Here is a 21,667-nt window from a genome sequence, read left to right on the forward strand (position 1 = left end):
GCTGGCGAGTTCAGACGTCTCACTGGCTGGTGAGGTGGCATTGGCTCCTGAGCAGAGGGACTGCGATGGGGGCTGCTGGTGGTGCTGGAGGAAACATGTCTCTCCTGGGGTGCTGCTCCTGCCATCACCTGCAAGGCATGGTCAAACCACCGGGAAAGGCAGCACTAGGTTCCCCTGGTCCTTGTTGCCCTTCACCCTTGGGTGCAGTCGGCCGCAGCCAGCACAGTGGTAGGGGATGAGCTGCTTTTTGTGCTGTTTATCCAGGATTTCTTGACGCACCTTGCGCCAGGAACAGGGACACACTCGTGTCGATTTGCTGCTTACAGCAGCAAGCACAGCTTTGGGACCAACTGGCTCGCGTGGGGCCATGCTGAGCCCCCGAGCTGCGGGGACGGAGCTGCGTGTGGCTGCGTTGTGGCATCGGGGGCTGGTGGTCAGCGTGGGCTCAGCCTGCAGGCACCACTTGCCCGAATGCTGAGTCTGCCCAGGGTGCAGGGAGCAGCTGCGTCAGCGCGGGGTTGAGCTGCTTTGCTGCCGCTGGCTTGGCTTTCCGGGCAGACACATCCCAGCCCTCCTGCCTACAGGCCCTGCTCGGTAGCAGGAAACCAGCTGCATGCTTGCCCTGCTGACTTCAAAGCTGTAAAAGCTCTCCAGCCTGCCAATTAACTCAGTAAACATCCTCTCTCAGTCCGAGAGGGTTTAAAAGAGATACGAAGGTACAGATACTTTCTTCCTGCCAGACTGTACGTGCGCGTGTGCAGCATCTCCCCCAAAACACCGGTTCCTGCAGCGTTTACCCCATGCCCAGCCGTAAGCGTCGGCAGCGTTCCCTGCTGCTGGGCCCCTGCGAGATGCTGTCTCCCTGCCCGGCCCTGCAGTGCCTTCGGCAGACGGTGTCCAGCAGAGCCATGATAACGTTCATGGTCTTGCTGCCGCCTGGATGGGCCTTCACCTGGCATGGCTGCAGGGCGGGCAGGTTTGCAGCCTTCCCAGCCCTCTGACAGGAGCTCTGCAGCAGCGGCAGCACGGAGAGCCGCCAGGCACGAGCCTTTTCCTTCTGACCAAACCGCACATCAGCAGAACCCACGCTAAAACGCCTGCTGTGGCAAAGATTCCCGTAAATTTCACTCGCTGTGGAGTTCAGCTGTGGACCTAATTCTCTGCAGAAAGCTTACCCAGGCCAGCAGACCCCAGCCCCCTGTTTCCCCCAGCCGGGGTGCAGGCAGGGTTGCTCCAGCAGCCATCCCGACCGGGAAGGAGTGGGACGGGGCAGAAGGGACCCCGCCGTGCGCGTCGCAGCCATGGCCATGGCCCTGCGCCTCGCCAGCAGCTCGACAGCTGGACGCCGGCTCTCGGCTGGGAGGGTTGGACTGGGTGACCCACAGAGGTCCCTTCCAACCCCTGCTATTCTGTGATTCTGTGATTCTGTGACACTGGCGTTGCCACGTGGGAAACCCGCGGTGCTGGGGCTGCTGCTAGCCCCCGCGCCCATGGTGGATGAACCTCCTTAGGACAGAGGTTTCTTTTCTTCTGTTTATTACCAACATCTGGACCAAACCTGTCATGCCATTTCTAGCAAGAAGGAGAAAAATATTTCCCGACGTATCTGTCGCGCTGCTCCGCACGGCGGCTCCAGGGCGCCCTTCAGTTTCTGCCGCTGAGATTGCAGCAGCTCCGGGACAGCCCCGGCGCGACCTGAGGACACACGGGAGAGGCTCTGCCCCAACCCGGGGGAGTTTGCGTCTGCGTCAGCCGGAGAAACTCCCGAGGTTCAGAAATGGGCCGGCAGCAGCTGCACCCCGGCAGGGGAAGGAGCGTACCCGCGGGCGGGCGGTTTCCTGCCAGGGGCAGCAGCTCTCTCTTCAGCTGCTCTCTGCCCCGGCCGAGTCGGGACGGCATCCTTTGCTGTGCTGGAGCGAGTCCGAGGAAAGCCTGACACTGCCCAGGCCAAGGCGTCAGGTGGGGAACAGCTTCCTTCTGCTGGGAGTCAGCGATGATACTCACACAAAAATGAGTTTGGTTGCTGGAGACTCCTGAACTCGGGTGCTGTTCCTGTGCCAGGGCTGCCAAGCTGGAGGACAGCCCAGGGCTCGGTTGCTCTGCCAAGGGCCAGCTGCAGGGGTGCTGCTGCCGAGCAGGAAGATGCCTTCCCAGTACCAGCGAGGGCACGGCGACTGCCAGCACAGCCCGGTGCTGATGTGCCCACGCACAGAAAGCTGCCGTCTCTGCTTAGGGGACTGCAGAAACAGCCGCTGCTCCAAAGGAGAACGCTCAGGAGCTGCAGGCACGAGCTTGGACAATGTCACATTTTGCAGACTAGCACAGAATGTGGCATGAGTCAGCTGCATGCCAAGACCCAGTCTGCCACGGGCAGTCGTGAACGGTTCAACCTCGCCGGGCTTGTTCAGAGCAATGCTTAGCCAGACCACTGCTTTTCTGCAGGGCCATTTCTTATCGTGTAAAAGAGCCGAAAATATGACACTATAGCAGAGGCAGAGTAAAGGCCACTGCTGGGGAGAGAATGGTAAGGAAAGCTCAAGCTTGTGGCAAGAGAAGTGAAGGAAATACTCAGGCACATGCCTACAAGAAATGCCCAAGGTACAGCTCAAACAAATGACTGTAATACGGTTTTCTGTCTGCCTGAAAACAAAGTACAAGTGGCTGCTTCCATCCACGTTTCTTACGTGCTGAGTCAGCACACGTGTGTTAGCTGCCAGGCCAGCTGCAAGGGGATGAAATCCCTTTTGCAATAACGTACTTGATGCTACCACAGTAGAGCTCGGGGACGGCAGCGCTGAAGCCAGCGTTACCGGACAGCGGCTCCATCGCCCCGGCCAGCAGCGACGGCCGCCCGAGGGAAGGCCGAGCCCAGAGCTCAGCGGCAGCCCTGCGTGCTGACCCGTTCGAGGGGCCCTGGCAACAGCATCAGCGCGAACGTCATCACACCGCCAGCATCTGCAGATTTCTGGGCAGCCAGGAAAAAATGTCAGTTCCTTTTTTTCAAAAAAGGGCTCACAGAGATTCGTCCTTTGGTGCCCCCTCCTCTCCTTGCTCACAGGCTTGACCACAGCATCTCGTCTTCTTGCCTCCCAGTTCTATCTCAGGCGGCCGTAACTAGTGACCAGCTTAGTTTGGTCTTTTAAGGGGGATTTACTGATCTGAGCATCCCTCCCAATTCCTGCCACATTTCCTTCCTTCTTCTCCCTACAAAATTTCAGCACAAAAGCTTGAGTCATTGTCTCTGCACTGGGTGGCAAATATCACACTCAAAGCCTCTGCTTTTTACCAGTATTTTGATTTTTTTAAATGCATCGAGCTTGTTATAAATAAACATGCTCACAATGCAATTACTTCTCAGCAACTGGTACAAAGTAAAAAGCTACAGTGTACTGCAAAGAGGAAGGCCCCTCTCTTGGTTTTAAGAAGCCTACAGCATGGTTAAATACCGACTACTTTTAATCACTTCGGAATGTGTACCATTTGTCCGGGGAAATGAGAGAATCCTTGCAGCAAAACGTGGATGGCAGATCCCCTCCCCCAGTTTTCCACGAGCACCACAACAGCTCACACAGAGCATATGCACACCAGCTGTTGTTTTGACGTCTTTATTCTCCGGGAGAGAAGTTAGCAGAGCACATGCAACGCAGGAAAGACAGCCCTGCTGTGAGAATTATTTCTTATGCTTCGGGGCTTCGATGGCTGATGAATTCCTGGAGCAGAGCTTGCACTTCTCCTCGCCGACTCATCTTGGTTGCCTTGCCCTGAAAGCGGCCTCGCTTCCCAGCTCCTTTGCCTCCCAGCAGCTCCGCCACCCTGCAGTAACAACAGCACAGGCTGAAGGCCACTGGCTTGCAGAGCGGAGAGTCGCCTGGCCTAACCTGCTCCAGAGAGCAAACGAGGATCCATGCCCTAATTATACTGCTCAGCTGCTTAGTCTGCAACATTGGAATTCTTACTGATTTTAAAGAAACCATAGGACATGTTACCTGGGACCTAAATTCTCAACTTCTTCAACAGGTCCAGCTAGCAGAAAAAGTCCTGCTTCTTTTTCATCTCCCACAGTCAGGAACAGCAGGGTTTCCTGGGAACAAAGAGAGGGATCTTGCTCCAGAATAACCCGTGTCCTCCTTGGCTGGGCAGTGGACAGACACTGGCCACAGCACACACTCAAGCATGCAAACAGTTCAGAAGTTTGTAAAAGTGAGGGGGCCTTTTGAACCTTTTACGCTCAATCATATGTTGCAGGGGACAGAACGGGTAGTGGGGTATCCTAAACTAAAAGGATACGGCTGGCAGCTGGACTAGATGTTCGTCGTAGGTCCCTTCCAACTGAAACAGTTTATTCTACTCTAAAACAGCCGACGAGGTTCCGTACAGCTCTTTGGGGGACAGACTTCTACAGTGCTCGGAATTTTCACTGTTGTATTTCTCTACTGTTGAGGATTCCCCCCGCAGACTGAGGCTGCCGGGGGCAATAACCTCATGGAACTTTTGAACGGAAGCAGACCTGCAGCTTGTGACTATGGTACAGAAGCCTGGCCCTGCTCGTGCTGCAGCTCCGATGAAAAAGCCAGGGGTGCCAGGTTAATCTTCACCAGCGACTCACCTCTGTCCCAATCTCGTTAGCGATGATGTTCATAAATTCAGAATCACCCTCTTTCCTGTATGGGTGGGTAAAAAAAACACTTCAGAAAGAAGCAAAAATACCCTCTAGAGTCTAAAATAGCGATCAGAAACCAAAGGCCTGGTCAAGCCTGCGGTTCTGGCCTCTTGCTGTTAAGATGGAGATTAGTCTTCTTCTATACATCTAAAATCTCATTGTGCATTCCTGCGGACGTACTAGGAAACATTTCAGTGTTTATCTTTAGGAAACAGAGCTCCTCAGTTTTATTTGAAAGTATCAAGGACAGAGAGAAATCAGACAGACACCGTTACTTCTTAGCTATAAAACTGGAATAATCCAGTGACTGAACTACTAACGCTTCCCTTTAATTGAACAATCTTCCAGCAGGCTCAGGCAGTTTAATATTCTATTCACTTTCTTTACATTCTTTCTCGGGGAACGAGCCTGAATAGGTATCAGAGGGATGCAACTGCCACAAAACGACTAAGAGAGCATTTTACCCTTTTCCCTGAACTCCCCCATACCTGTGTAACACAAACAACTGACTTCGAGCAGGTTTGCTCTTGAAGTCCCGGGCTATCAACACAGCGATGTCTCTAAGCAGGTTCAGGTTATTCTGAAAGAAAAGCAAACAAGCTGTCCTGCAGATGGAGAAGTCGGTCTGAACACCGAGCTGTGTTGGCAGAGACGGGAGCAGTTTTCATAACATAAAACCTGACGTCTATGGTTCTACTCCCAGTCACGACCACAGCTCAGGTCTGCAGGAAGCAGCCGCAGCTGCCTTTCGCAGCCATCCGCACACCTTCTGAAGCAGTTTCACACAACTCTGCAGTCTCTTCACAGCCTCTACATGCTCACCCGGCCCATTTCTGAAAGAACAAGGAGAATTTGGGTCGCCACTCTGAAGGACAAAGAAAAGATTTCTTAAAGTGGCAAAGGCAGATAACATCACAGAAAGCACCACGCAGATGTAGCCTGAGGCTTACGTGGTATTTGTCAGAAGGAATAGTAAAGATGAAATAACCAAAATGGAAAGGGTTTTACTTGAGCAATGAGGTTAGAGCCTTCTCAGTACTGTGACTTTGTTCGATCGACTTCAGCACTCTGTTTCCTGCCAGGAAAACCAAGTTGGTTTTGTTCTTTTTCCCTTTTTCTGTGCCAAGCAGTTTAATGACCTTCAAAAGAAAATCACCCTGGTCAGAAAAGAACAGTACTTTTCCTATACTCGCACAGGCGGTCAGTTCCTATCAGACTATTCCTCCTTGTAAATATTGGCTCTCTGCCAGTGAAAATAAACTGATTAAAATCTGCCATAAGGTAAAATAAAAAAAAAAAAAGATGGTGATACAGCAGAATTGATACAATTTGCTAATCATGGGCTGCACTCCGCAGTGCATCTGGATGTCCCTGCTGGGATATAGACTCCAGCAAAAGACTGAAAAGACAGAAACACTTCCAGGCAGTTCCAGAATTTTACCTCCACATCCCTGCACAGAGGATTTCTCATTCACGACAACACACTCCGAACTATCAGAGCTTTAAGCAGAGGGAACAAAAAGCACCACCAAACTGGCAATACAGCACGTGCCCTCCGCAGAGGTACCGGCAGTTCAGAAAACGTCACTGCCACAGACGAGGGCTGAGTTCTGTTACAAAGAATGAAAGAAAGGAGCCCGACTGACCGGGCAAAGACTGCCGGCCTGCGTGCGGCCCTGCTGGGGCTCACCCAGCACACGGCTTCCGCTGCTCCCTTTACCATTGGGACAATTTCCAGCAGACCCTGGATCTCAGGGACTTCTGCTGCGCGAGGTGTGAACGCATGGAGCGGGGCTCCCGAGGGCAGCGAGGCCGCAGCCCCCACCTGCAAGTCGCTCAGGTTGGAGACGTGCGTCCCACAGCACATGTTCGAGTCTATGCCTTCGATGTCAACAACTCGCACCGGCCCCACGTGGTCGTCTGGCAAACCACGGCTTCTCACCTAGCGAAAGGACGACAACGGCAAACAAGGGCACCCCCATGCCACAGTTATTTTGGCCCCACTGATATCACCAGTTCTCTCCCCACCACTCACCGTTTCAATTTCAGGGTCATCTGCAGCCAGCTCCCTCACCATCACAGGCACCCTCGCCCGGATCTTCTCATTCACACTCCTCTCCAGGGCCTCTACCTGCTCCGCTGTCATGGAGGGGGTGTCCAGCTCAATGACACTTCGCTGACGGCCCAGCTCCCTGCACCGACGAAGAACGCCTGCTGCTGTAGCTACGACCAGCTGGAAGGTCGCTCTGTGCGGCACCAAGTGCCACCCCACCGCTGGGAATGTGGTGACTGAAACAAACCTTACTTGCCTCCTCCCCCCATCGCTTACAGAGCACCAGATGCGCAACAGACACTCGGAGGAGGAGGAGAGAGCAAACGGTTTGCACAGCTTCTCTCCAGTTCAGTCACCTCGCCCAGGCCCTCTGAGCCCCAGCGAAATGTCCGAGGCCAAACTGCTTCTGGTTGACCCATGTTCAGCTCCCTGCGGCCCAGCACGGTGGCACACGCCAGACAGGGTACGGCTGGGGTCAAAAAGAGCCCCTTCCCTCCTCACCACGAAGTTGTCTTGAATCCAAACATCTGTTCTGCGATGGCGGTGATGAGATGCTGTCCTGGAAGAGACGTGCGAGCCACAGCTTGGAGCACCACCGGGCACAGGGCAGAGCTCCTCACTCAGGCTGCTTCTCCCGCTGACGCTCCCCGTGACGTCCCCAAACGCCCAGCTCGGCGCCGAGGGGCTCACACCGCTGTCCCGCACCCAACCGAAGCGGCCGCGGGACCCCAACCCGCACGCCGAGGCCTCCGAAGCGGGTCGAGCCTCCCCTTCCCGAGCTGCCCGCTGAGGAGCCGAGGCGAGCCCGCCGGAGGCACCGGCCCTCCCCCGCCGCCCGGGGCCCCCGGGCACGCACCTGAGTGCTGCTGCATGTGGTCGAAGCGGCGCTCCCAGTCCAGCGACAGCAGCACGGCCGCGCCCGGCTCCAGCGGCTCCGCCACCCAGTGCACGGCCTCGCCCCCGCGCCGCGTCACGCGCAGCACCGGCACGTCGCCGACGAGGCCGCGGTCGTCCGGCTGCGGACACGGGGGGAGTCAGCCCCGCCGCTCCGCCCCGCCCCGGCCCCGGCCCCGGCCCCGGCCCCCGCCCCGCCCCGGTCCGTACCTGCCCGCCGCCCTCGGGGAAGAGGATGGTGTCCTCCAGCACCACCTGGAACCCGCGCACCGGCTCCCCGCCGCCCTCGGGCCGCAGCTCCGCCGCCCGGCACGAGACCACCCTGGTGGCGAACTGCGACGGAGGCGGCGCCGTGAGGGCAGGGCCGGCCCGCGCCCCCCTCCCGCGCCCGCCCGCCCGCCGCTACCTGCCGGGCCCAGCTGTCCCGCTGGCACCGGAACACCATGACGGCGGCGGCGGGCGCGGCGCGGAGGGACACGGCGCCGTCGGTGACGGCGGCCGCGGAGGGACACGGGGCCGGCGGTGACGGCGGCCGCGGAGGGACACGGGGCTGGCGGTGGCGGCCGCCGTGCCGCAGGTGGGCGGGGCCTGGAGGGTGACGCGCGCTCCCGGCAGTGCGCCCCCCAGCGGACAGCAGGCGGCGGCGGCAGGTCACGTTTATTGCCCCGCGCGGGTGCCCGGCACGGGGGGGGCGGACGGCGCGCGCCGCCCGGGGTCGGGGTCCGCGGCGCTCGGCGGGGGGCGGCCGGTGCCGGGCCGCGGCGGGAGCCCCGCCCGCGCTGCTCGTCGGCGCACCGGGAGGCGTCCGCGGGGGCCCGGGCCTCAGAGGTCGTCCTGCGGGGGGGAGGAGCGAGGCGCCAGGGCAGCGGCCGGCCCCGGGCAGCGCGTCCCGGGCTGGCTCCGGGCCGGGCTGCCCCGGGGGTCCGCCGGAGCTGCGGCGGGGGGAGCGGGGGGGCCGCAGGCTCGGCGGGGCGGGGGCCGCTGCGGGGCGCAGCAGCCGTTGTCCGGGGAGGGCAGCCCGCGGGCAGGACTTACGTCCAGGTCGTCCATGGCCGGGGGCGGCCCTTTGTCCGTCACCTTCTCCAGGAGCTGGGCGGGAAGCAGACGGCCGTGGGAGTCCCGCACGCCCGGCTCCCCCCCCCGCGCCCCGGGACCCCCAGGCCTGCCGTCCATCTCACCTCCGCATACTGCTCCACCATGGCCCTCTCCAGCTCCTCGTCCCCTTCCCAGTCTCGCCAGTTGTCAAAGTCCACGGAGAGCCAGGCTGGCTGTGGGCAGAGAGCACCCCGAGGGAGGGAGCGGCACGGAGGGGACCCGGCAGCCCCGTCCTCCCAGCCCGGGGATTGCTCTGTGGGGAATGGTGGGGAGGGGAGTGTGTCCCGTCGCCTGCGGTGCCGGTTCTGACCCTGCCTGCGCTGAGGGAAAGGGGTGCCACGTCCTTCCCAGAGGGCAGAGGTCCGTGGACTGGCAGTGACCACGAGGACGGGCTTTTGGGGAGCTCTGCGTTGGGGTGCCTGCGTGGGGCCCTCAGGGTCTGTCCTGGGGGCAGGTTGGTCCCCGGGCGCCCGACGTGCTGTGTGGGGACAGCACACGCGCTGAGGCTGGTCCTGGTTGCTGGGCACCACACGCACCTTGATGTTCTCCTTGGTGATGCGGGGCCAGGCCACTTTCTCCTTCCACTTCCTCATAAAGCACGTGATGGAGCGGTCGGAGCGTGTCTCCCGCGAGTCCTGCCAAGAGATCGGGATGCCTCACGCCCATGTCTGCCGGACTGCTCGCTGTAATCCACTGCAGACACGCACAGGATGAAAGCTCACCCACGTTCAGTCTGTGGGGACACACGGACACACACAGAGGACCATGGACACGAGTTGTTTTGGCCCAAGGCAGCACTGGGAGTGTCAGGCCCGGGGTCAGGGCTCCCAGCCTTGTGCTCCCCCCACTTTGGCTCTTGGGAAGCGGCCAGGATTCAGTGCTAAGCGGCGTTGCTCAAGACTGCACCGGTGGGGTTTAACTCTGAGCCCGACGCGGGCTGTCAGGGAAGAGTTTGCTGGGGGAAAGCCTCACCTTGGAGTTGACCCTGGCATACAGGTGGATCTCGTTGTAGAACTCCACGCCGTCTGCGTTTCTGCAGCTGCCAAAACACCGGAACAGCCTGGCTCAGCAGAGGGCTGAGGCGCTTGGCAGCGTCCCCCCATGCCCCAAACCACCCCCAGCTCAGGGCCGTGTCCCGGGCCGGCAGGGCAGCGGCCGCTCACCTGAACACCAGCCGCTGCTCCTCAAAGACGACCTTCACGTCCCTGCTGTCCTCGACGCAGAACTCGAGGTAGACGTAGCGCGGGCGGTCGTACCACAGTGTCTTGGCGGGTTGCCTTGGGGAAGAGCAGCCCGGCCGGTGTCCGCGCGGGGCCCGGTGGGGAGAGCCCGGTCCGGCAGCGAGAGCGGGGCGGGTGCGGGGCCCGGGCAGCGCTCCCCCTCCGCCCCCCCCCCCCCCCCCGGCAGCCAGCGGGGCCCGCCCGGCTCTCCCTGCCGCTCCCGGCGCCGTTCCCCGGGCTGCCCGAGACCCCGGCCGGGCACTGACCGGGCGCGGCGCGGGGGTGCCAGGCGCTGCCCGGCCCGGCCCGGCCCGGCCCGCCCCGTCCGGCCGCGCTCACCTCGCCATGGCGGCCCCGGACCCGCCCCGCGCTATTTCGGGCCGGGGGCGCGGCTGTCGCTGGGGCCGGGAGCGGGGCTCTGCCGGGCGGGGCCGGGCCGGGGGCGCGGCTACCTCGCGGCCCGGTCACCGGCCCAGCACCGCCCCACGACCCCGCGGTGGGCGCGGCCCGCACCCGGCCGCACGCGCCGGCCTCCTGCACCCCCGGCCCCGCCGCCGTCGGCCCGCGGGGGGGCGCGCTGGCGCCGCGCAGGCCCCGCCTCGGCCCTGCCAAGCCCCGCCCCTGCCCCGCCAGGCCCCGCCCCGCGCCGCGGCGGCAAGATGGCGGTGGTGTGGCGGCACCGGTAGCGGTGGGCATGGAGGCGGAGGGCGGCCCGCTGGGCCCGGGGGAGCGCTGGGCGCCGGTGGGCGCCGTGTCGGCGGCGACGGAGGAGGAGGAGGAGGAAGAGGAAGAGGAGGAGGAGGAGGAGGAGGAAGCGGCGGCGGCGGCGGGCGGGTCGCCGCAGTCGGTGCCGCGGCTGCGGGCCGAGCGGCGCCGCCTGCAGGGGGCGCTGCTGGCGCTGGCCTCGCACTTCGCGCAGGTGCAGTTCCGGCTGCGGCAGGTGGCGCGCGCCGGGCCGGCCGAGCAGCAGCGCCTCCTCCGCGAGCTGGAGGACTTCGCCTTCCGCGGCTGCCCCGCGCCGCTGGCCCGCGGCCTCGGCCACGCTCCGGTGAGCGCGCGCGGGCCGGCGGGCGGGCCCGGCCCGGTAGCGGCCTGCCCCGGGCTCGGCGCGGCTGCGGGCCTGCTCAGCGCCGTGGGCGAGGCGGGGGCGGCCCCGTGACGCCGCGCTGCCCGGGGGGACTGCGGCCGGCTGCCGGGAGGGCCCGGGCCGGAGGCGTTGCGCGACGCTCGGTTACCGGGGCGGGAGAGCCCTGCCCGGGCGCCGGTGCTGGGCGCTGGGTGCAGCCGTGCTTCCCGCGTCCCGGCCCGGGGGGACGGGGCTGGCGAGCGGGGGGTGGCTGCCGCCGCTCCCTGATGGACGGGCGCGCAGCGTGCTCTGGTGAGCTGAGCGAGCTGAGCTCCTCCTGCCACGGTCCTGTTCCCTGGGGCTTGAGTGTGACAGTAAATCTTCCATTTTATTGACTGGTAACTTGTTCTCAGAGCGAGCGAGAGAAGCAGGAGCAAACTGAGGTCCAGAAGGAGAAGCAGAGAGAGCTGATCCTGCAGCTGAAGACGCAGCTTGATGACCTGGAGACGTTTGCTTACCAGGAGGGCAGCTATGATTCTCTGCCGCAGTCTGTGGTTATGGAAAGACAACGGGTAAGGCTTGAAAAGTCCATCTGCCTGTATGACTTCTTAGCATTTGCGAGCCTCTTACAGGCCGTAGGGGTTGGTCAGTCCTTATTTCTCACCAGCAGCTGTATTAAAGTATCAGTGGTTCGTCTGTGTGTGTAAACCTGTCCCGTGCTTTCTCTTGCAATTCTCTATGTGCAGCGAGGGTGGCCTGGTTCCAAGGTAATGGGTGGGTAAAGGAGTGTTTTGAAGCTCATGGGCAGCAGCGCTGCACAGCGAGATCATGCCACTAAATGGTGTTTTGCAGATGATTATAAATGAGTTGATAAAGAAGCTGGACATGGACTTGAGTGAAGATATTGCCACGCTCTCTCCAGAGGAATTACGACAGCGTATGGATGCTGCCATAGCACAGATTGTTAATCCAGCCAGGGTGAAGGAGCAGCTGGTGGAACAGCTGAAGACCCAGATAAGGGACCTCGAAATGTTCATCAACTTCATTCAGGGTCAGTGCTGAGTTTTCGGGTGAGCAGACTGAATTGCTGTGTAATTCCCTGACAGAGTTATGAGGAGGGAGGTCACAAATGTCAGAGGATGCAGGAAGGGTTTCTGGGTCAGGGGGAAGCGCAGATCTCTCTGAACTGGTGGTAGGGAGAACTGGAGAAAAAGATGCAGAGAGGTCTAAGGAATATTGACTTTGATACTTGAGATACGCAGCTTAAATTTGTAAGTGTGAAATAATAGTGTGAAATTCTTGTTCTAGATGAAGTTGGAAGCTCTGGTAAGGCAGAAGATGGACACTGTGATTGCGCGGGCAGGAAAGATGGTGGTGGCTCCTACAAACCAAAGACGCGGCATTCTGGAAATAGAGGTGGGCACTGCTTGGCGCGGAGCTTCCGGCACTGCTGCCGTCACTTGTTTGAGCTTCAGCAAGCACAAACCAGCATCCAGTCACGCTAGGCTGCTTTGCATTTTTCCTGGCATTTGGCTTCTGTTCTTTCCTACTCCCGCTGGCAGAAGGCCTGCGTCCGGTTCTTTTACCCTTCCTCCGTGGGCTCGTTAAGAGTAGTCATAGAATCTGAACGTGTGGCACAGAGGGTGGGGTTGATCCTGCAGCTGAGATCAGGAATAGAAGGAACTTCTGATGCTTGGTGCGAAATGCAGACAGACTGAGCAGCCTTGTCTTGTGTGCGCTGCTGGGCTGCGCTGTCATTAATGCTAATTGAGCTCTTAGCTCTGTGCGCAGATACAGTGAGCTGGGTGGATTCGGAGTTCTTTATGATGTGAGACCTATTTATTTATCCCAGGAATTTATTGGAGCTAGAACAGTGTGCTAGAGGAAATACCACAATCCTTTCTGTAATCTGAGGCAACTGCTGCTAGTCAGAGGTAGAATACTGGCCCGGGTGGACTTTGGGTCTTACCCAGTGTGGCTGCTCTTGCCAATGGAGTTTCACAATGGCATGCGGAGCGAGCAGCGTGTGTTACCCTGCTGAGACAAGGTGCTTCTCGAAAGCAGGCAGTGATGTCACTCAGCAGAGGTTTTGGTGTCTCCTAATTACCCATGCGATACCATCGTGTCTAAAGGATGATCTTTCTTCGCTATGTGTGTGCCCACTAGCGATGCTGTTGTAGGATTTCTTCTCTGCAAGATGACCTGATTGTCAAGAACAGGCCATGTTTGCTTTTTTGGTTGGCTTAGTGCTTTGGAACTAGAAAAAGTAGCATCAGTCCTAGTGGTGAAAGCTCCTGAGGAGGAGGAGAATCCATGGTGGAGGAGGAGCAGACATTTGTGCTCCCTTTGTGTGCATGAAGGAGCAGAGCTGTTGATTCCTTAATCAAAGTGGTTTTTTTCCTCTTTTCTAACCTAATCAGTGAACCCAGAAGATGCCAGGAAGATGCGAGAAACGGGCCTGCACCTCATGCGTCGCATGCTTGCAGTGCTACAAATATTTGCTGTCAGTCAGTTTGGTTGTGCTGCTGGTCAGATTCCTCGCACCCTCTGGCAGAAGGACCAAGCCAGCAAGGACTATTCCCCCTTAGTTAAGAAGCTGGAGTTGTCCGTGGAGCGGGTGAGGCAGCTGGCTGTGAAGCACCAGCAGGAAGACCACGTCATCAGTTCCTCTGATCTGCAGGACATTCCCTTGGGAGGCAGAGATGAGCTGACTCAGGCTGTGCGGAAGGAGTTGACCGTTGCTCTGCGAGACCTGATGGCTCACGGGCTCTGTGCCTCTTCTCAAGGAATGAGCCTGGTGCTGGCACCCATCGCGTGCTTGATTCCTGCATTCACCTCATCCCCGCAGACCATGCACCCCTGGGAACTCTTCGTGAAGTATTACAACACTAAGAACGGGCAAGCCTTTGTGGAGTCCCCGGCTCGCAAGCTCTCCCAGTCCTTTGCCTTGCCTGTGACAGGAGGGGCGGCCGTTACCCCCAAACAGAGCCTGCTGACAGCGATTCACACTGTCCTCACGGAGCACGACCCCTTCAAGCGCAGCGCAGACTCCGAACTGAAAGCTCTGGTGTGTATGGCCCTGAACGAGCAGCGCCTGGTCTCCTGGGTGAATCTCATCTGCAAATCTGGAGCTCTGGTGCAGTCCCACTACCAGCCGTGGAGCTACATGGCGAACACGGGCTTTGAGAGCGCGCTCAACCTTCTCAGTCGCCTGAGCAACTTGAAATTCAACCTCCCGGTTGACCTGGCTGTGCGGCAGCTGAAAAACATCAAAGATGCTTTTTGATGTTATTTTTGTTGTAGATCATCCATTTTCCGCAAGCAGGCAGCTGTTGGGCTCCAGAAGCCTGGCTGCTTTTAAAAGACCGAGTTTGGCTCTTTGATGTTTGCTTTTGGGGAAATCTCACGGTGCCTCGGTGCTGGAAACGCGTGTTTCACAAGGCTGCCGCCGTGAAGCTGCTGGAGGGTGGGCGCTGGGCCGTGCCGCACCCTGCCCCTTGGCGCAGCTCTGCAGAGCACAACTGCGTCATCAGTGGCCGTGTGCTGGGCGCAAGGCTGCTGCCCCGGGAACGCCGCGGCCCGGCTGCTGAGCCTGCGGGGGGGAAGAGCCCCGGCGAGGCTGCAGCCTGGCTCCCGTGCCGCGGCGGCGTGGCGGTTTCTCGAAGCCTGTGCTCCACGCGACCCCCCGACGCGACGCTGCGGGCGTGCGGCTGCCTCGGCCTCGCCCCGCTGCCAGGGCCTCGCTCTCCACAGGGCGACCGTGTGGGAGCACCGGGGCCAGAGGGGGGCCAGCCGCTTGGTGCCGGCCACATCCCTGGGGCTGCAGGCGGGGGCCTGGCGCCGGTGCCGTCGTCCTCCCCGCCGCACCCGGGCCCGCGTGGCGCAGCGGCCTCCCGGTGCTTGCATTAAACGGCTTCGGTGGTGCGGGGAGCGCCCGGCTCCATGCCCGCGCTGCAGCCGGTGGTCGTTGCTGGCGGCTGTGCCGCGGGGTGTGCGCGGCTGGGGACCGGGGTCAGGGGACCGGGGAAGGCGGCGGCGGGGAACGAGGGGGGGGGCGGTGCGGCGGGGACTGGGGAAGGGGGACCGGGGGGAGGGGGGGGAACCGGGGCGGGGCGGCGGGGGCGACCGGGGAGGGGGGAACCGGGGCGGGGCGGCGGGGGCGGCCCTGGGCACCGGCGCCCGTTGCCAGGCGATCGTGGCGTCCTGCGCGCATGCGCGAGCGCCCCTGGAGGGGGAAGCGGAAGTGACGAGTGACACGAGGTGAAAGGTTGGGGGCGTGGCTTCCCTGTCCTTTTCCGGTCTGGGCGCCATCGCCGCGGGAGAATCGGTGAGTGCGGGGGCAGGCGCGGGATCTGGCGGCATCGGCGCGGGCGGCGGGCGGGGGCCCGGCGGTGACCCGGCGGTGACCGCTGTATGCTGTCTCCGCAGCGATGGGGAAGTTCATGAAGCCGGGGAAGGTGGTGCTGGTGCTGGCCGGCCGCTACTCGGGCCGCAAGGCCGTCATCGTGAAGGTGAGCGCGGGGCCGGCGGGGCTGCCCCGGCCGCCCGCCCGCCCGCTCTCCCGGGTGGGCGCGGCCGGCGCTCTGCGGTGCCATCGCCGGCTGCGCTCGGTGTGTTCCAGAACATCGACGACGGCACGTCGGACCGGCCGTACAGCCACGCCTTGGTGGCGGGCATCGACCGCTACCCGCGGAAGGTGACCGCCGCCATGGGCAAGAAGAAGATCGCGAAGAGGTCCAAGATCAAGTCCTTCGTGAAAGTCTACAACTACAACCACCTGATGCCCACCCGGTGAGCGGGGCTGCGGCCGGCGGGGCCGGAGAGGCCCCCTCTGCCCTCCGCAGCCGTAGTTCTCGTGAGTTCTCCTCAGCGAGTGCTGGGAGTCACTGAGGTTCTTGGCTACACGGTTGAACAAGCACGGGGCACCCACACTGTGCGGGGACCGGAGGGTGGGAGGCTGGGGTGGACATGTCGGTGACCTTCTGGAGCGAGGCGCCTGCCCCTTCCTTCAGCCACGCTCGCTGTCCGTGTGGGGTGGTAGCGGATGAGCCTCGGGACAGCCCCGAGGGCCTGGGGTGCTGGCCGAGCTGCGACGGCCCGCTGGCTCCGTGGAGCTCCAGCGGGTGCAGGGCTCCCAGGGCGTAGCCGCTTCCCTTCTGGGCTGTGTTAAAACATCGTTGGATGCTGGAGTGGTCGGGTGGTTTGCAGACCCGGGAAAGCTTTGAGAGCTGTGGTCCCTTGGCCTGGCAGTGGGGCGTGCGCTGGGGCAGGGCAGGCTGCCTGCTGTGTCTCGCCCTCGTGCCCGGCACCGTGCCCGTTGCGAACCCTGCTGCTCCCCTGCTCAGGTATTCTGTCGACATCCCGCTGGACAAAACCGTGGTCAATAAGGACGTGTTCAGGGACCCCGCTCTGAAACGCAAAGCCAGGCGTGAAGCCAAGGTGAAGTTTGAGGAGAGGTGAGTCGGAAGCTCGTCCCTTGAGTGGTGCCGGCACCCGTCCCCAGCGTGCGGGCTCGTTGTGCCATAGCCTGGGGGAGTCCAGGATGGACGCTGCTGCCCCAGCTTTCCTGGAGACATTTTTGGGTGGGTGGGTTCCCCCTCGCCTGCCGTGCGTGTTGGCACAGCTGTGCGGAGGGGGCTGGGGGTGAGGGGGGGAGCAGTTTGCAGCACAGGCCGGGCCTTCTGGTGCGAGGCACGGGGCATCGCCCTGCCGGTGTGCGCTGGCTGTCGCTGGGCCTGGGTGGTTTCGGGTGCTGCGGGGGTCAGGGGGGCAGCCCAGGGTGCAGCGCGGTGGCCGTGGGCAGTTGGAGGGGGTCTGGAGGGGCTGGCGCGCGCTGCTCCCAGGTGGAATCCACTGCCGTGCGGGTGTCCCGCGCCAGAAACCGGGGCCGCCATCCGGCTCCCCTGATCCGGCTCCCCTGGGCATCAGACGGATGGGGGCGCAGGGGGTGGGCGCTGGTGTGGGGGTCCCCAGGCGCTGCGCCCTGCCCAGCGCCCTGACAGCACGGGAGGTCTTAACGAGCGCTCAGTGATCTTTGTGCTCCTCTTCCAGGTACAAGACTGGCAAGAATAAATGGTTCTTCCAGAAGCTGCGCTTCTAAGGCTCTGACAAGTTTGCGCCAATAAATGTTTATTGAAACCCCTTCTCTCTTGGTGGATAAAAGCCGCGCTCGGCCTTGGTCTCCGTGGCGTGGGCGATGCTGGGTCGGGAGGGGCGGGGAGAGCCGTGGCAGAGCCTCTGCGGAGCTGGGGGGGGCTGGGGCCTGCGGGAAGGGTGGAACCCCCCGGGCAGGGGGCTGCCCTGTCCCGTCTGGTTCCCCCTCTGGGCGGGGGGCTGCTCTGTCCCGTCCTGTTCCCCCCCCCCCCCGGGCCGGGGGCTGCCCTGTCCCGTCCGGTTCCCCCCCCGGGTGGGGGGCTGCCCTGTCCCGTCCTGTTCCCCCCCCCCCCGGGCCGGGGGCTGCCCTGTCCCCTCCGGTTCCCCCCCCCCCCGGGGCGGGGGGCTGCCCTGTCCCCTCCGGTTCCCCCCCCGGGCGGGGCGCTGCCCTGTCCCGGGGTGGTCGGTGTTCCCTGGGGCAGAGGGGGGGGGGCAGGGGGCAGTGCGTGGCTGGTTCCAGTGCCCCCCGCCCTCGGGCGGTGCCCACCGGGGGTGCGGGGGTTTCGGTCGCCTTCGCGATTGCCCTCCCGGGGCCGGCGGGGCGGGAGGGGGGAGGCTGTTTCGGGGGGGCTGGAGGGGAGGGGGTCGCTTTGGGGCGCGGGTCCTGCGGGGCTGAGGGTTTGGGAGGGGCGGGGAACGGTGCGGTGTTCGGGTCAGCGCTGAGCGGGACGGGGCCGGGCCTCTGCGCCTCTGCCCCGCCCAGGGGCTGCGCGGGGCCGCGGAACCGAAAGCGAAAGCGCAGGGCGGGAGAGGCGCGGGGCCGCACCGCAGCGGGGTCGCGGAAGGACGGACGGACGGACGGACGGACCGGCGGGCGGACGGGCAGGCTCCCCGCAGCCCCCGGGGCCTTGCCGTGCCGCCGTTCGCCGCCGTTCGCGGCCGCGCTGTCCCGGCGCGGCGGAGATGGACCCGGAGGAGGTGAGGGCCCGGGGACCGCGGGCGGGGGGCGCGGGGCTGGGCGCGTGGCTGAGGACCCCCCGCCCGCAGGAGTCCTTCGTCCGGCTGCCCCCTCCCCCCCCCGGCAGCGCGCGGGGCGGCGGCGCGGCGGCGGCGGCCCCCGAGCAGCTCCGGCGGGAGATCGCGCGCTGCCAGGTGCGTCCCGCCGCGACCGGGGGTGGGCGGGGCCGGGAGGAAACCGCGCCGGGCCCGAACCGGGAGGGAACCGCGCCCCGGCCGCCCCGGCCGCCGGGCCCCTGGGCCGGAGCCCCGCGGGCTCTCCCGGGCGGCTGCGGGCCGGGGCGGGCTGTCCCCCGGTGTCCCCCGGTCCAACGGTTCCCCAGGTGTCCCCCGGTTCCCCCCGGTTCCCCCTGGTCTCCCGGGGTCCCCCGGTGTCCCCCGGTCCGCCGGTTCCCCAGGTGTCCCCCGGTTCCCTGGTGTCCCCCGGTTCCCCCTGGTCCCCCGGTGTCCCCCGGTGTCCCCGGTGTCCCCCGGTCCGCTGGTTCCCCAGGTGTCCCCCGGTTCCCTGGTGTCCCCCGGTGTCCCCGGTGTCCCCCGGTCCGCCGGTTCCCCAGGTGTCCCCCGGTGTCCCCTGGTCCCCCGGTGTCCCTTGGTTCCCTGGTGTACCCCGGTCCCCTGGTGTCCCCTGGTTCCCCCTGGTTCCCTGGTGTCCCCCGGTCCTCCAGTGTCCCCCAGTTCCCTGGTCCCCTGGTGTCCCCCGGTTCCCCGGTGTCTCCCGGTCCCTCCCGGTCCCCCGGTGTCCCCCGGTGGGGGTCCCTCGGTGTCCCTTGGTTCCCCCGGTTCCCCCGGTCCCCTGGTGTCCCCCTGTTCTGAGCCGCGCCGGGGCCTGGGGCTCAGCCCCGGAGCAGTGCGGGCCGGGGGGGCGCGGGGTCTGCGGGTCTCGCTGCCTGATGCTCCCGCAGGAGCTTTGCACCGCCCTGGAGCACGACCGTGCGAGGCTGGAGGCGGCCAAGGAAGCCGCGGAGCAAAGGACCCGAGAGCTGAGGAGAGAGGGAGAACTTCTGCGTAAAAACCTGGAGCAGCAGACGTCCGTGAACAGAGAGGAAGAGAGATCCTGCCGGGTCGGTGCCGGGGAGTTGTCCTGGGCTGGGGGGGTGGCACGGGTGGTGCGGCCGCGTCGCTCTGGACCCCGGGGAGGTTTCACGGGGCGTCACACCAGGCCTGCGCCTCGGCGCTGGAGGAAGGGCTGAAAGCAAATGCGAGGAGCCGGGGCAGGGCGGCAGGCAGCTGAGAGCCGAGAAATGGCGCGGCCACGTCCGTGTCTGAGAACAGGGCTGTGCTCGCGTCGGGGGGCATGCTGCAGCCCCTCGCGTCCCCAGGGTTCCCGTACTGCCCGTCGTTCTTTCCTTCCAGGTGGGCGTTTTTTTAGCAGAGGAGGAGAAGAACAGGCTGAGGCAGGAGAAGCAGGCGCTGAAAAAACAGCTGGAGGAAGTGAAGAAGAGGATCCTCTGGGAGGATCCGGTGATGGTAACAGAGCACGCGTGGGCACTCGGCTCTGCTGGCTCGGGGCACGAGCCTGGCTGGGGAGGGCGCAGGCCATGCAGCTGGGCACTGCGTGACGGCTGGGACAGCTCTGGCTACCGGGCGGCCCCTCTGCCAGGGCCAGAAAACGGACCCTAGGAGACTCTGCTGAGGCTCTGTAGCTCTTTGTGTTGAGCCAGGAGCTGTTTCCAGTCTGGATGGGCAGGGACAGGCCCTGTGCAGGGCCCAGTCTGCTCCAGGTGCTGTCTGTGTACTCAAACCTAGATGCTGCCTGCCTTGCCAGAGAAGAAAATGGTGTTCAAGGGACTTGTGACAAACAAGGAGGACATGAACAAGCTGGTGCTCACCCCGCTGATCCGCTGCCCGCTGCTGGGGGGCTCAGCCCTGATCACCTTTGAGAAGGCAGAGGGTAAGAGCACTGCCACAGCCGGGTGTCCTGGTCGATCAGCTCTGGAGCCTGCCCTGCATCCCCCCCCGGGGCCGGGGCTCGGAGCTCTGCCGGCGTGGTGCAGGGCTGTGCCCCCTCCCCAGGGCGTTAGCTGCCCCCGTGCCCTGTCCCGCAGCGGGCTCGGAGCGGCGGCCCATGCCCTGTGCTTGCAGTGGCCCAGAGGATCGTGGAGGCGAAGGAGCACGTGGTGGAGCTGAGCTGCGGGGACGAGCTGGAGGAGCTCGACCGGTGCCAAGTGCGAGTGCAGGCAGCGCCGGTGGACGTCCTGCTGCCGTCCGCCCTGGAGGTGGGTCCTGAGGGCCCGCTGCTCCCCACGCTGTGGAGAAACGCAGAGCGGCCCTGGGAACGCGCCAGCTTTGCCGTGCTCTGCGCCGCTGCGCGCCGAGCTTGCCTCTGCCAGGTCACTGGTACCAGGTCACTGGTACCAGCCCAGCTCAGCGCGTTAGCACGGCACACGGCAGCTCTGCGCTGCGCCCCTGGGCTCCGGGGCCGGCCCTGCCCTGCCCTGGCACCGACCAGCCTGTGCCACGTGCAGATCGGGCTGACTCGGAGCCGCAGGAGTATCCTGGTGTCTGACCTGCCCAGCCTGGGCATCCCTGAGGAGGCACTGCTGGACAAGCTGGAGCTCTTCTTCAGCAAGACGAAGAACGGGGGCGGCGAGGTGGAGAGCAGGGACTTCCTGGACGACTCTGGCCAGGTCGTGCTGACCTTTGCGCAGGATGGAGGTGCGTGGGGCATGCGGAGCTTGGGCTGTTGGCAAGAGGGGAGCGGCCCAGCCCGTCTTGGGGGGGCACAGGCCATCTCCCGAGAGCGGACGGAGCTGTGTCTGTGGGGAACGGGGAAGGCAGAGGGAGCCCAGGCTGTCCTGTCTCCCCTGAGACCGTGCTGGTGCAGGTGAGCTGGGGCTGGGCAGTGCCAGCCTTGGTGTTGGTGCCAGGGCCGTGACCTCCCCGGAGCTCTGCGGGCGCCTGGGCGGCTCAGGGCTCTCCTCTCCGGCTGCAGTGGCAGAGCCGCTGCTTGCGAGGGGACGCATCCAGGTGCCTATCGGGAAAGGAAAATACGAGCTCAAAATATCGCCGTGCATGAGTGGAGACGTCACCAACCTGCAGGTAGGGGCAGGAGCGCTGGCGCAGGCAGCGCCGCTGGGCCCGCAGCGCGGGGGCTCCCGCAGCCCTGCTCCCCCCGCCGCTGCGCAGCCCGGGTGCGGTTCCCGCCGGCGACCCCGCGCAGAGCAGTGCTGCTCCCGGCTCAGCGAGGCCCGGGGGTCCCGTCCCCGCACCCCCCGGCGCGACTCACCCCCCCTCCCCCCGCTCTGCCCAGCTGCAGCCCTCCCGCTGCCCCAGGACCGTCCTGCTCTCGGGGATCCCCGACGTGCTGGCTGCGGAGCCCATGCGGGACACGCTGGAGATCCACTTCCAGAGGGGCAGCCGCGGCGGGGGGGAGGTGGACGCGCTCGCCTACGTCCCGGCGGGGCGGCGCGGGGTGGCCGTGTTCGCGGAGGACGCGGGGTAGCCCCGGCGGCCCCGGCCCCGTTCTGCGCGCCGAGCAATTAAAGCGTCTGCACGGAGCGGCGTGTCTGTCGTGCGGGGCGGGCGCGGGACGGGCCCTGCGCGGGCACCGGAGCGGGGCGTGCTCTGCG

General features: G+C 63.9%; 4 protein-coding genes across 6 annotated transcripts; 3 read left to right on the top strand and 1 right to left on the bottom strand.

Annotated features, from left to right (window-relative positions):
• Window positions 1–3,591: 3,591 nt before the first annotated feature.
• AARSD1 (alanyl-tRNA synthetase domain containing 1) lies at window positions 3,592–10,405 on the bottom strand. The gene is given in 19 exon segments (XM_075443710.1): window positions 3,592–3,813; window positions 3,987–4,081; window positions 4,607–4,661; window positions 5,149–5,240; window positions 5,427–5,493; window positions 5,669–5,799; window positions 6,486–6,602; window positions 6,696–6,852; window positions 7,215–7,272; window positions 7,570–7,729; window positions 7,818–7,940; window positions 8,014–8,441; window positions 8,643–8,696; window positions 8,786–8,818; window positions 8,821–8,875; window positions 9,239–9,337; window positions 9,675–9,741; window positions 9,866–9,979; window positions 10,262–10,405. Coding segments are annotated over 19 exon segments (2,049 nt in total). The 5' UTR covers window positions 10,270–10,405; the 3' UTR covers window positions 3,592–3,677.
• A 162-nt stretch (window positions 10,406–10,567) lies between these two features.
• Window positions 10,568–14,718, top strand: RUNDC1 (RUN domain containing 1). Of its 2 annotated transcripts, none has more exons than XM_075443712.1 (5): window positions 10,568–10,970; window positions 11,402–11,560; window positions 11,841–12,039; window positions 12,297–12,404; window positions 13,409–14,718. In XM_075443712.1, the coding sequence occupies exons 1-5, from the start codon at window positions 10,617–10,619 to the stop codon at window positions 14,272–14,274; spliced, it is 1,686 nt and encodes a 561-aa protein (XP_075299827.1). In that variant the 5' UTR covers window positions 10,568–10,616; the 3' UTR covers window positions 14,275–14,718. The 2 variants fall into 2 exon arrangements, with proteins under 2 accessions (XP_075299827.1, XP_075299828.1); XM_075443713.1 differs by having other exon boundaries at window positions 10,568–10,841; window positions 13,409–14,715.
• Window positions 14,719–15,215: 497 nt separating this feature from the next.
• Window positions 15,216–17,126, top strand: RPL27 (ribosomal protein L27). The gene is made up of 5 exons (XM_075443719.1): window positions 15,216–15,315; window positions 15,417–15,499; window positions 15,610–15,779; window positions 16,334–16,444; window positions 17,040–17,126. Exons 2-5 carry the CDS (start codon window positions 15,419–15,421, stop codon window positions 17,086–17,088), a joined length of 411 nt encoding a protein of 136 aa, XP_075299834.1. The 5' UTR covers window positions 15,216–15,315; window positions 15,417–15,418; the 3' UTR covers window positions 17,089–17,126.
• A 749-nt stretch (window positions 17,127–17,875) lies between these two features.
• IFI35 (interferon induced protein 35) lies at window positions 17,876–21,595 on the top strand. 2 transcript variants are annotated; one of them, XM_075443688.1, is made up of 9 exons: window positions 17,876–18,059; window positions 18,129–18,233; window positions 19,001–19,159; window positions 19,452–19,565; window positions 19,845–19,989; window positions 20,181–20,314; window positions 20,564–20,753; window positions 21,031–21,137; window positions 21,349–21,595. In XM_075443688.1, exons 1-9 carry the CDS (start codon window positions 18,045–18,047, stop codon window positions 21,538–21,540), a joined length of 1,161 nt encoding a protein of 386 aa, XP_075299803.1. In that variant the 5' UTR covers window positions 17,876–18,044; the 3' UTR covers window positions 21,541–21,595. The 2 variants fall into 2 exon arrangements, with proteins under 2 accessions (XP_075299803.1, XP_075299804.1); XM_075443689.1 differs by lacking the exon at window positions 18,129–18,233 and having other exon boundaries at window positions 17,878–18,059.
• Window positions 21,596–21,667: the final 72 nt, after the last annotated feature.

Source organism: Opisthocomus hoazin, chromosome 26, assembly GCF_030867145.1.
Source record: "Opisthocomus hoazin isolate bOpiHoa1 chromosome 26, bOpiHoa1.hap1, whole genome shotgun sequence".
Taxonomy (NCBI): domain Eukaryota; kingdom Metazoa; phylum Chordata; class Aves; order Opisthocomiformes; family Opisthocomidae; genus Opisthocomus; species Opisthocomus hoazin.

Bases quoted from the DNA above. Each gene is read 5' to 3' on its own strand.
- RUNDC1 (XM_075443712.1), top strand. From the start codon at position 10,617: ATGGAGGCGGAGGGCGGCCCGCTGGGCCCGGGGGAGCGCTGGGCGCCG. The intron at 11,561-11,840 runs GTAAGGCTTGAA...GGTGTTTTGCAG, and splicing joins TGGTTATGGAAAGACAACGG to ATGATTATAAATGAGTTGAT. The intron at 12,040-12,296 runs GTCAGTGCTGAG...TTCTTGTTCTAG, and splicing joins GTTCATCAACTTCATTCAGG to ATGAAGTTGGAAGCTCTGGT.
- RPL27 (XM_075443719.1), top strand. From the start codon at position 15,419: ATGGGGAAGTTCATGAAGCCGGGGAAGGTGGTGCTGGTGCTGGCCGGC. The intron at 15,500-15,609 runs GTGAGCGCGGGG...GGTGTGTTCCAG, and splicing joins GCAAGGCCGTCATCGTGAAG to AACATCGACGACGGCACGTC. The intron at 15,780-16,333 runs GTGAGCGGGGCT...TCCCCTGCTCAG, and splicing joins AACCACCTGATGCCCACCCG to GTATTCTGTCGACATCCCGC.
- IFI35 (XM_075443688.1), top strand. The intron at 19,566-19,844 runs GTAACAGAGCAC...ACTCAAACCTAG, and splicing joins TCTGGGAGGATCCGGTGATG to ATGCTGCCTGCCTTGCCAGA. The intron at 20,754-21,030 runs GTGCGTGGGGCA...CTCCGGCTGCAG, and splicing joins GACCTTTGCGCAGGATGGAG to TGGCAGAGCCGCTGCTTGCG.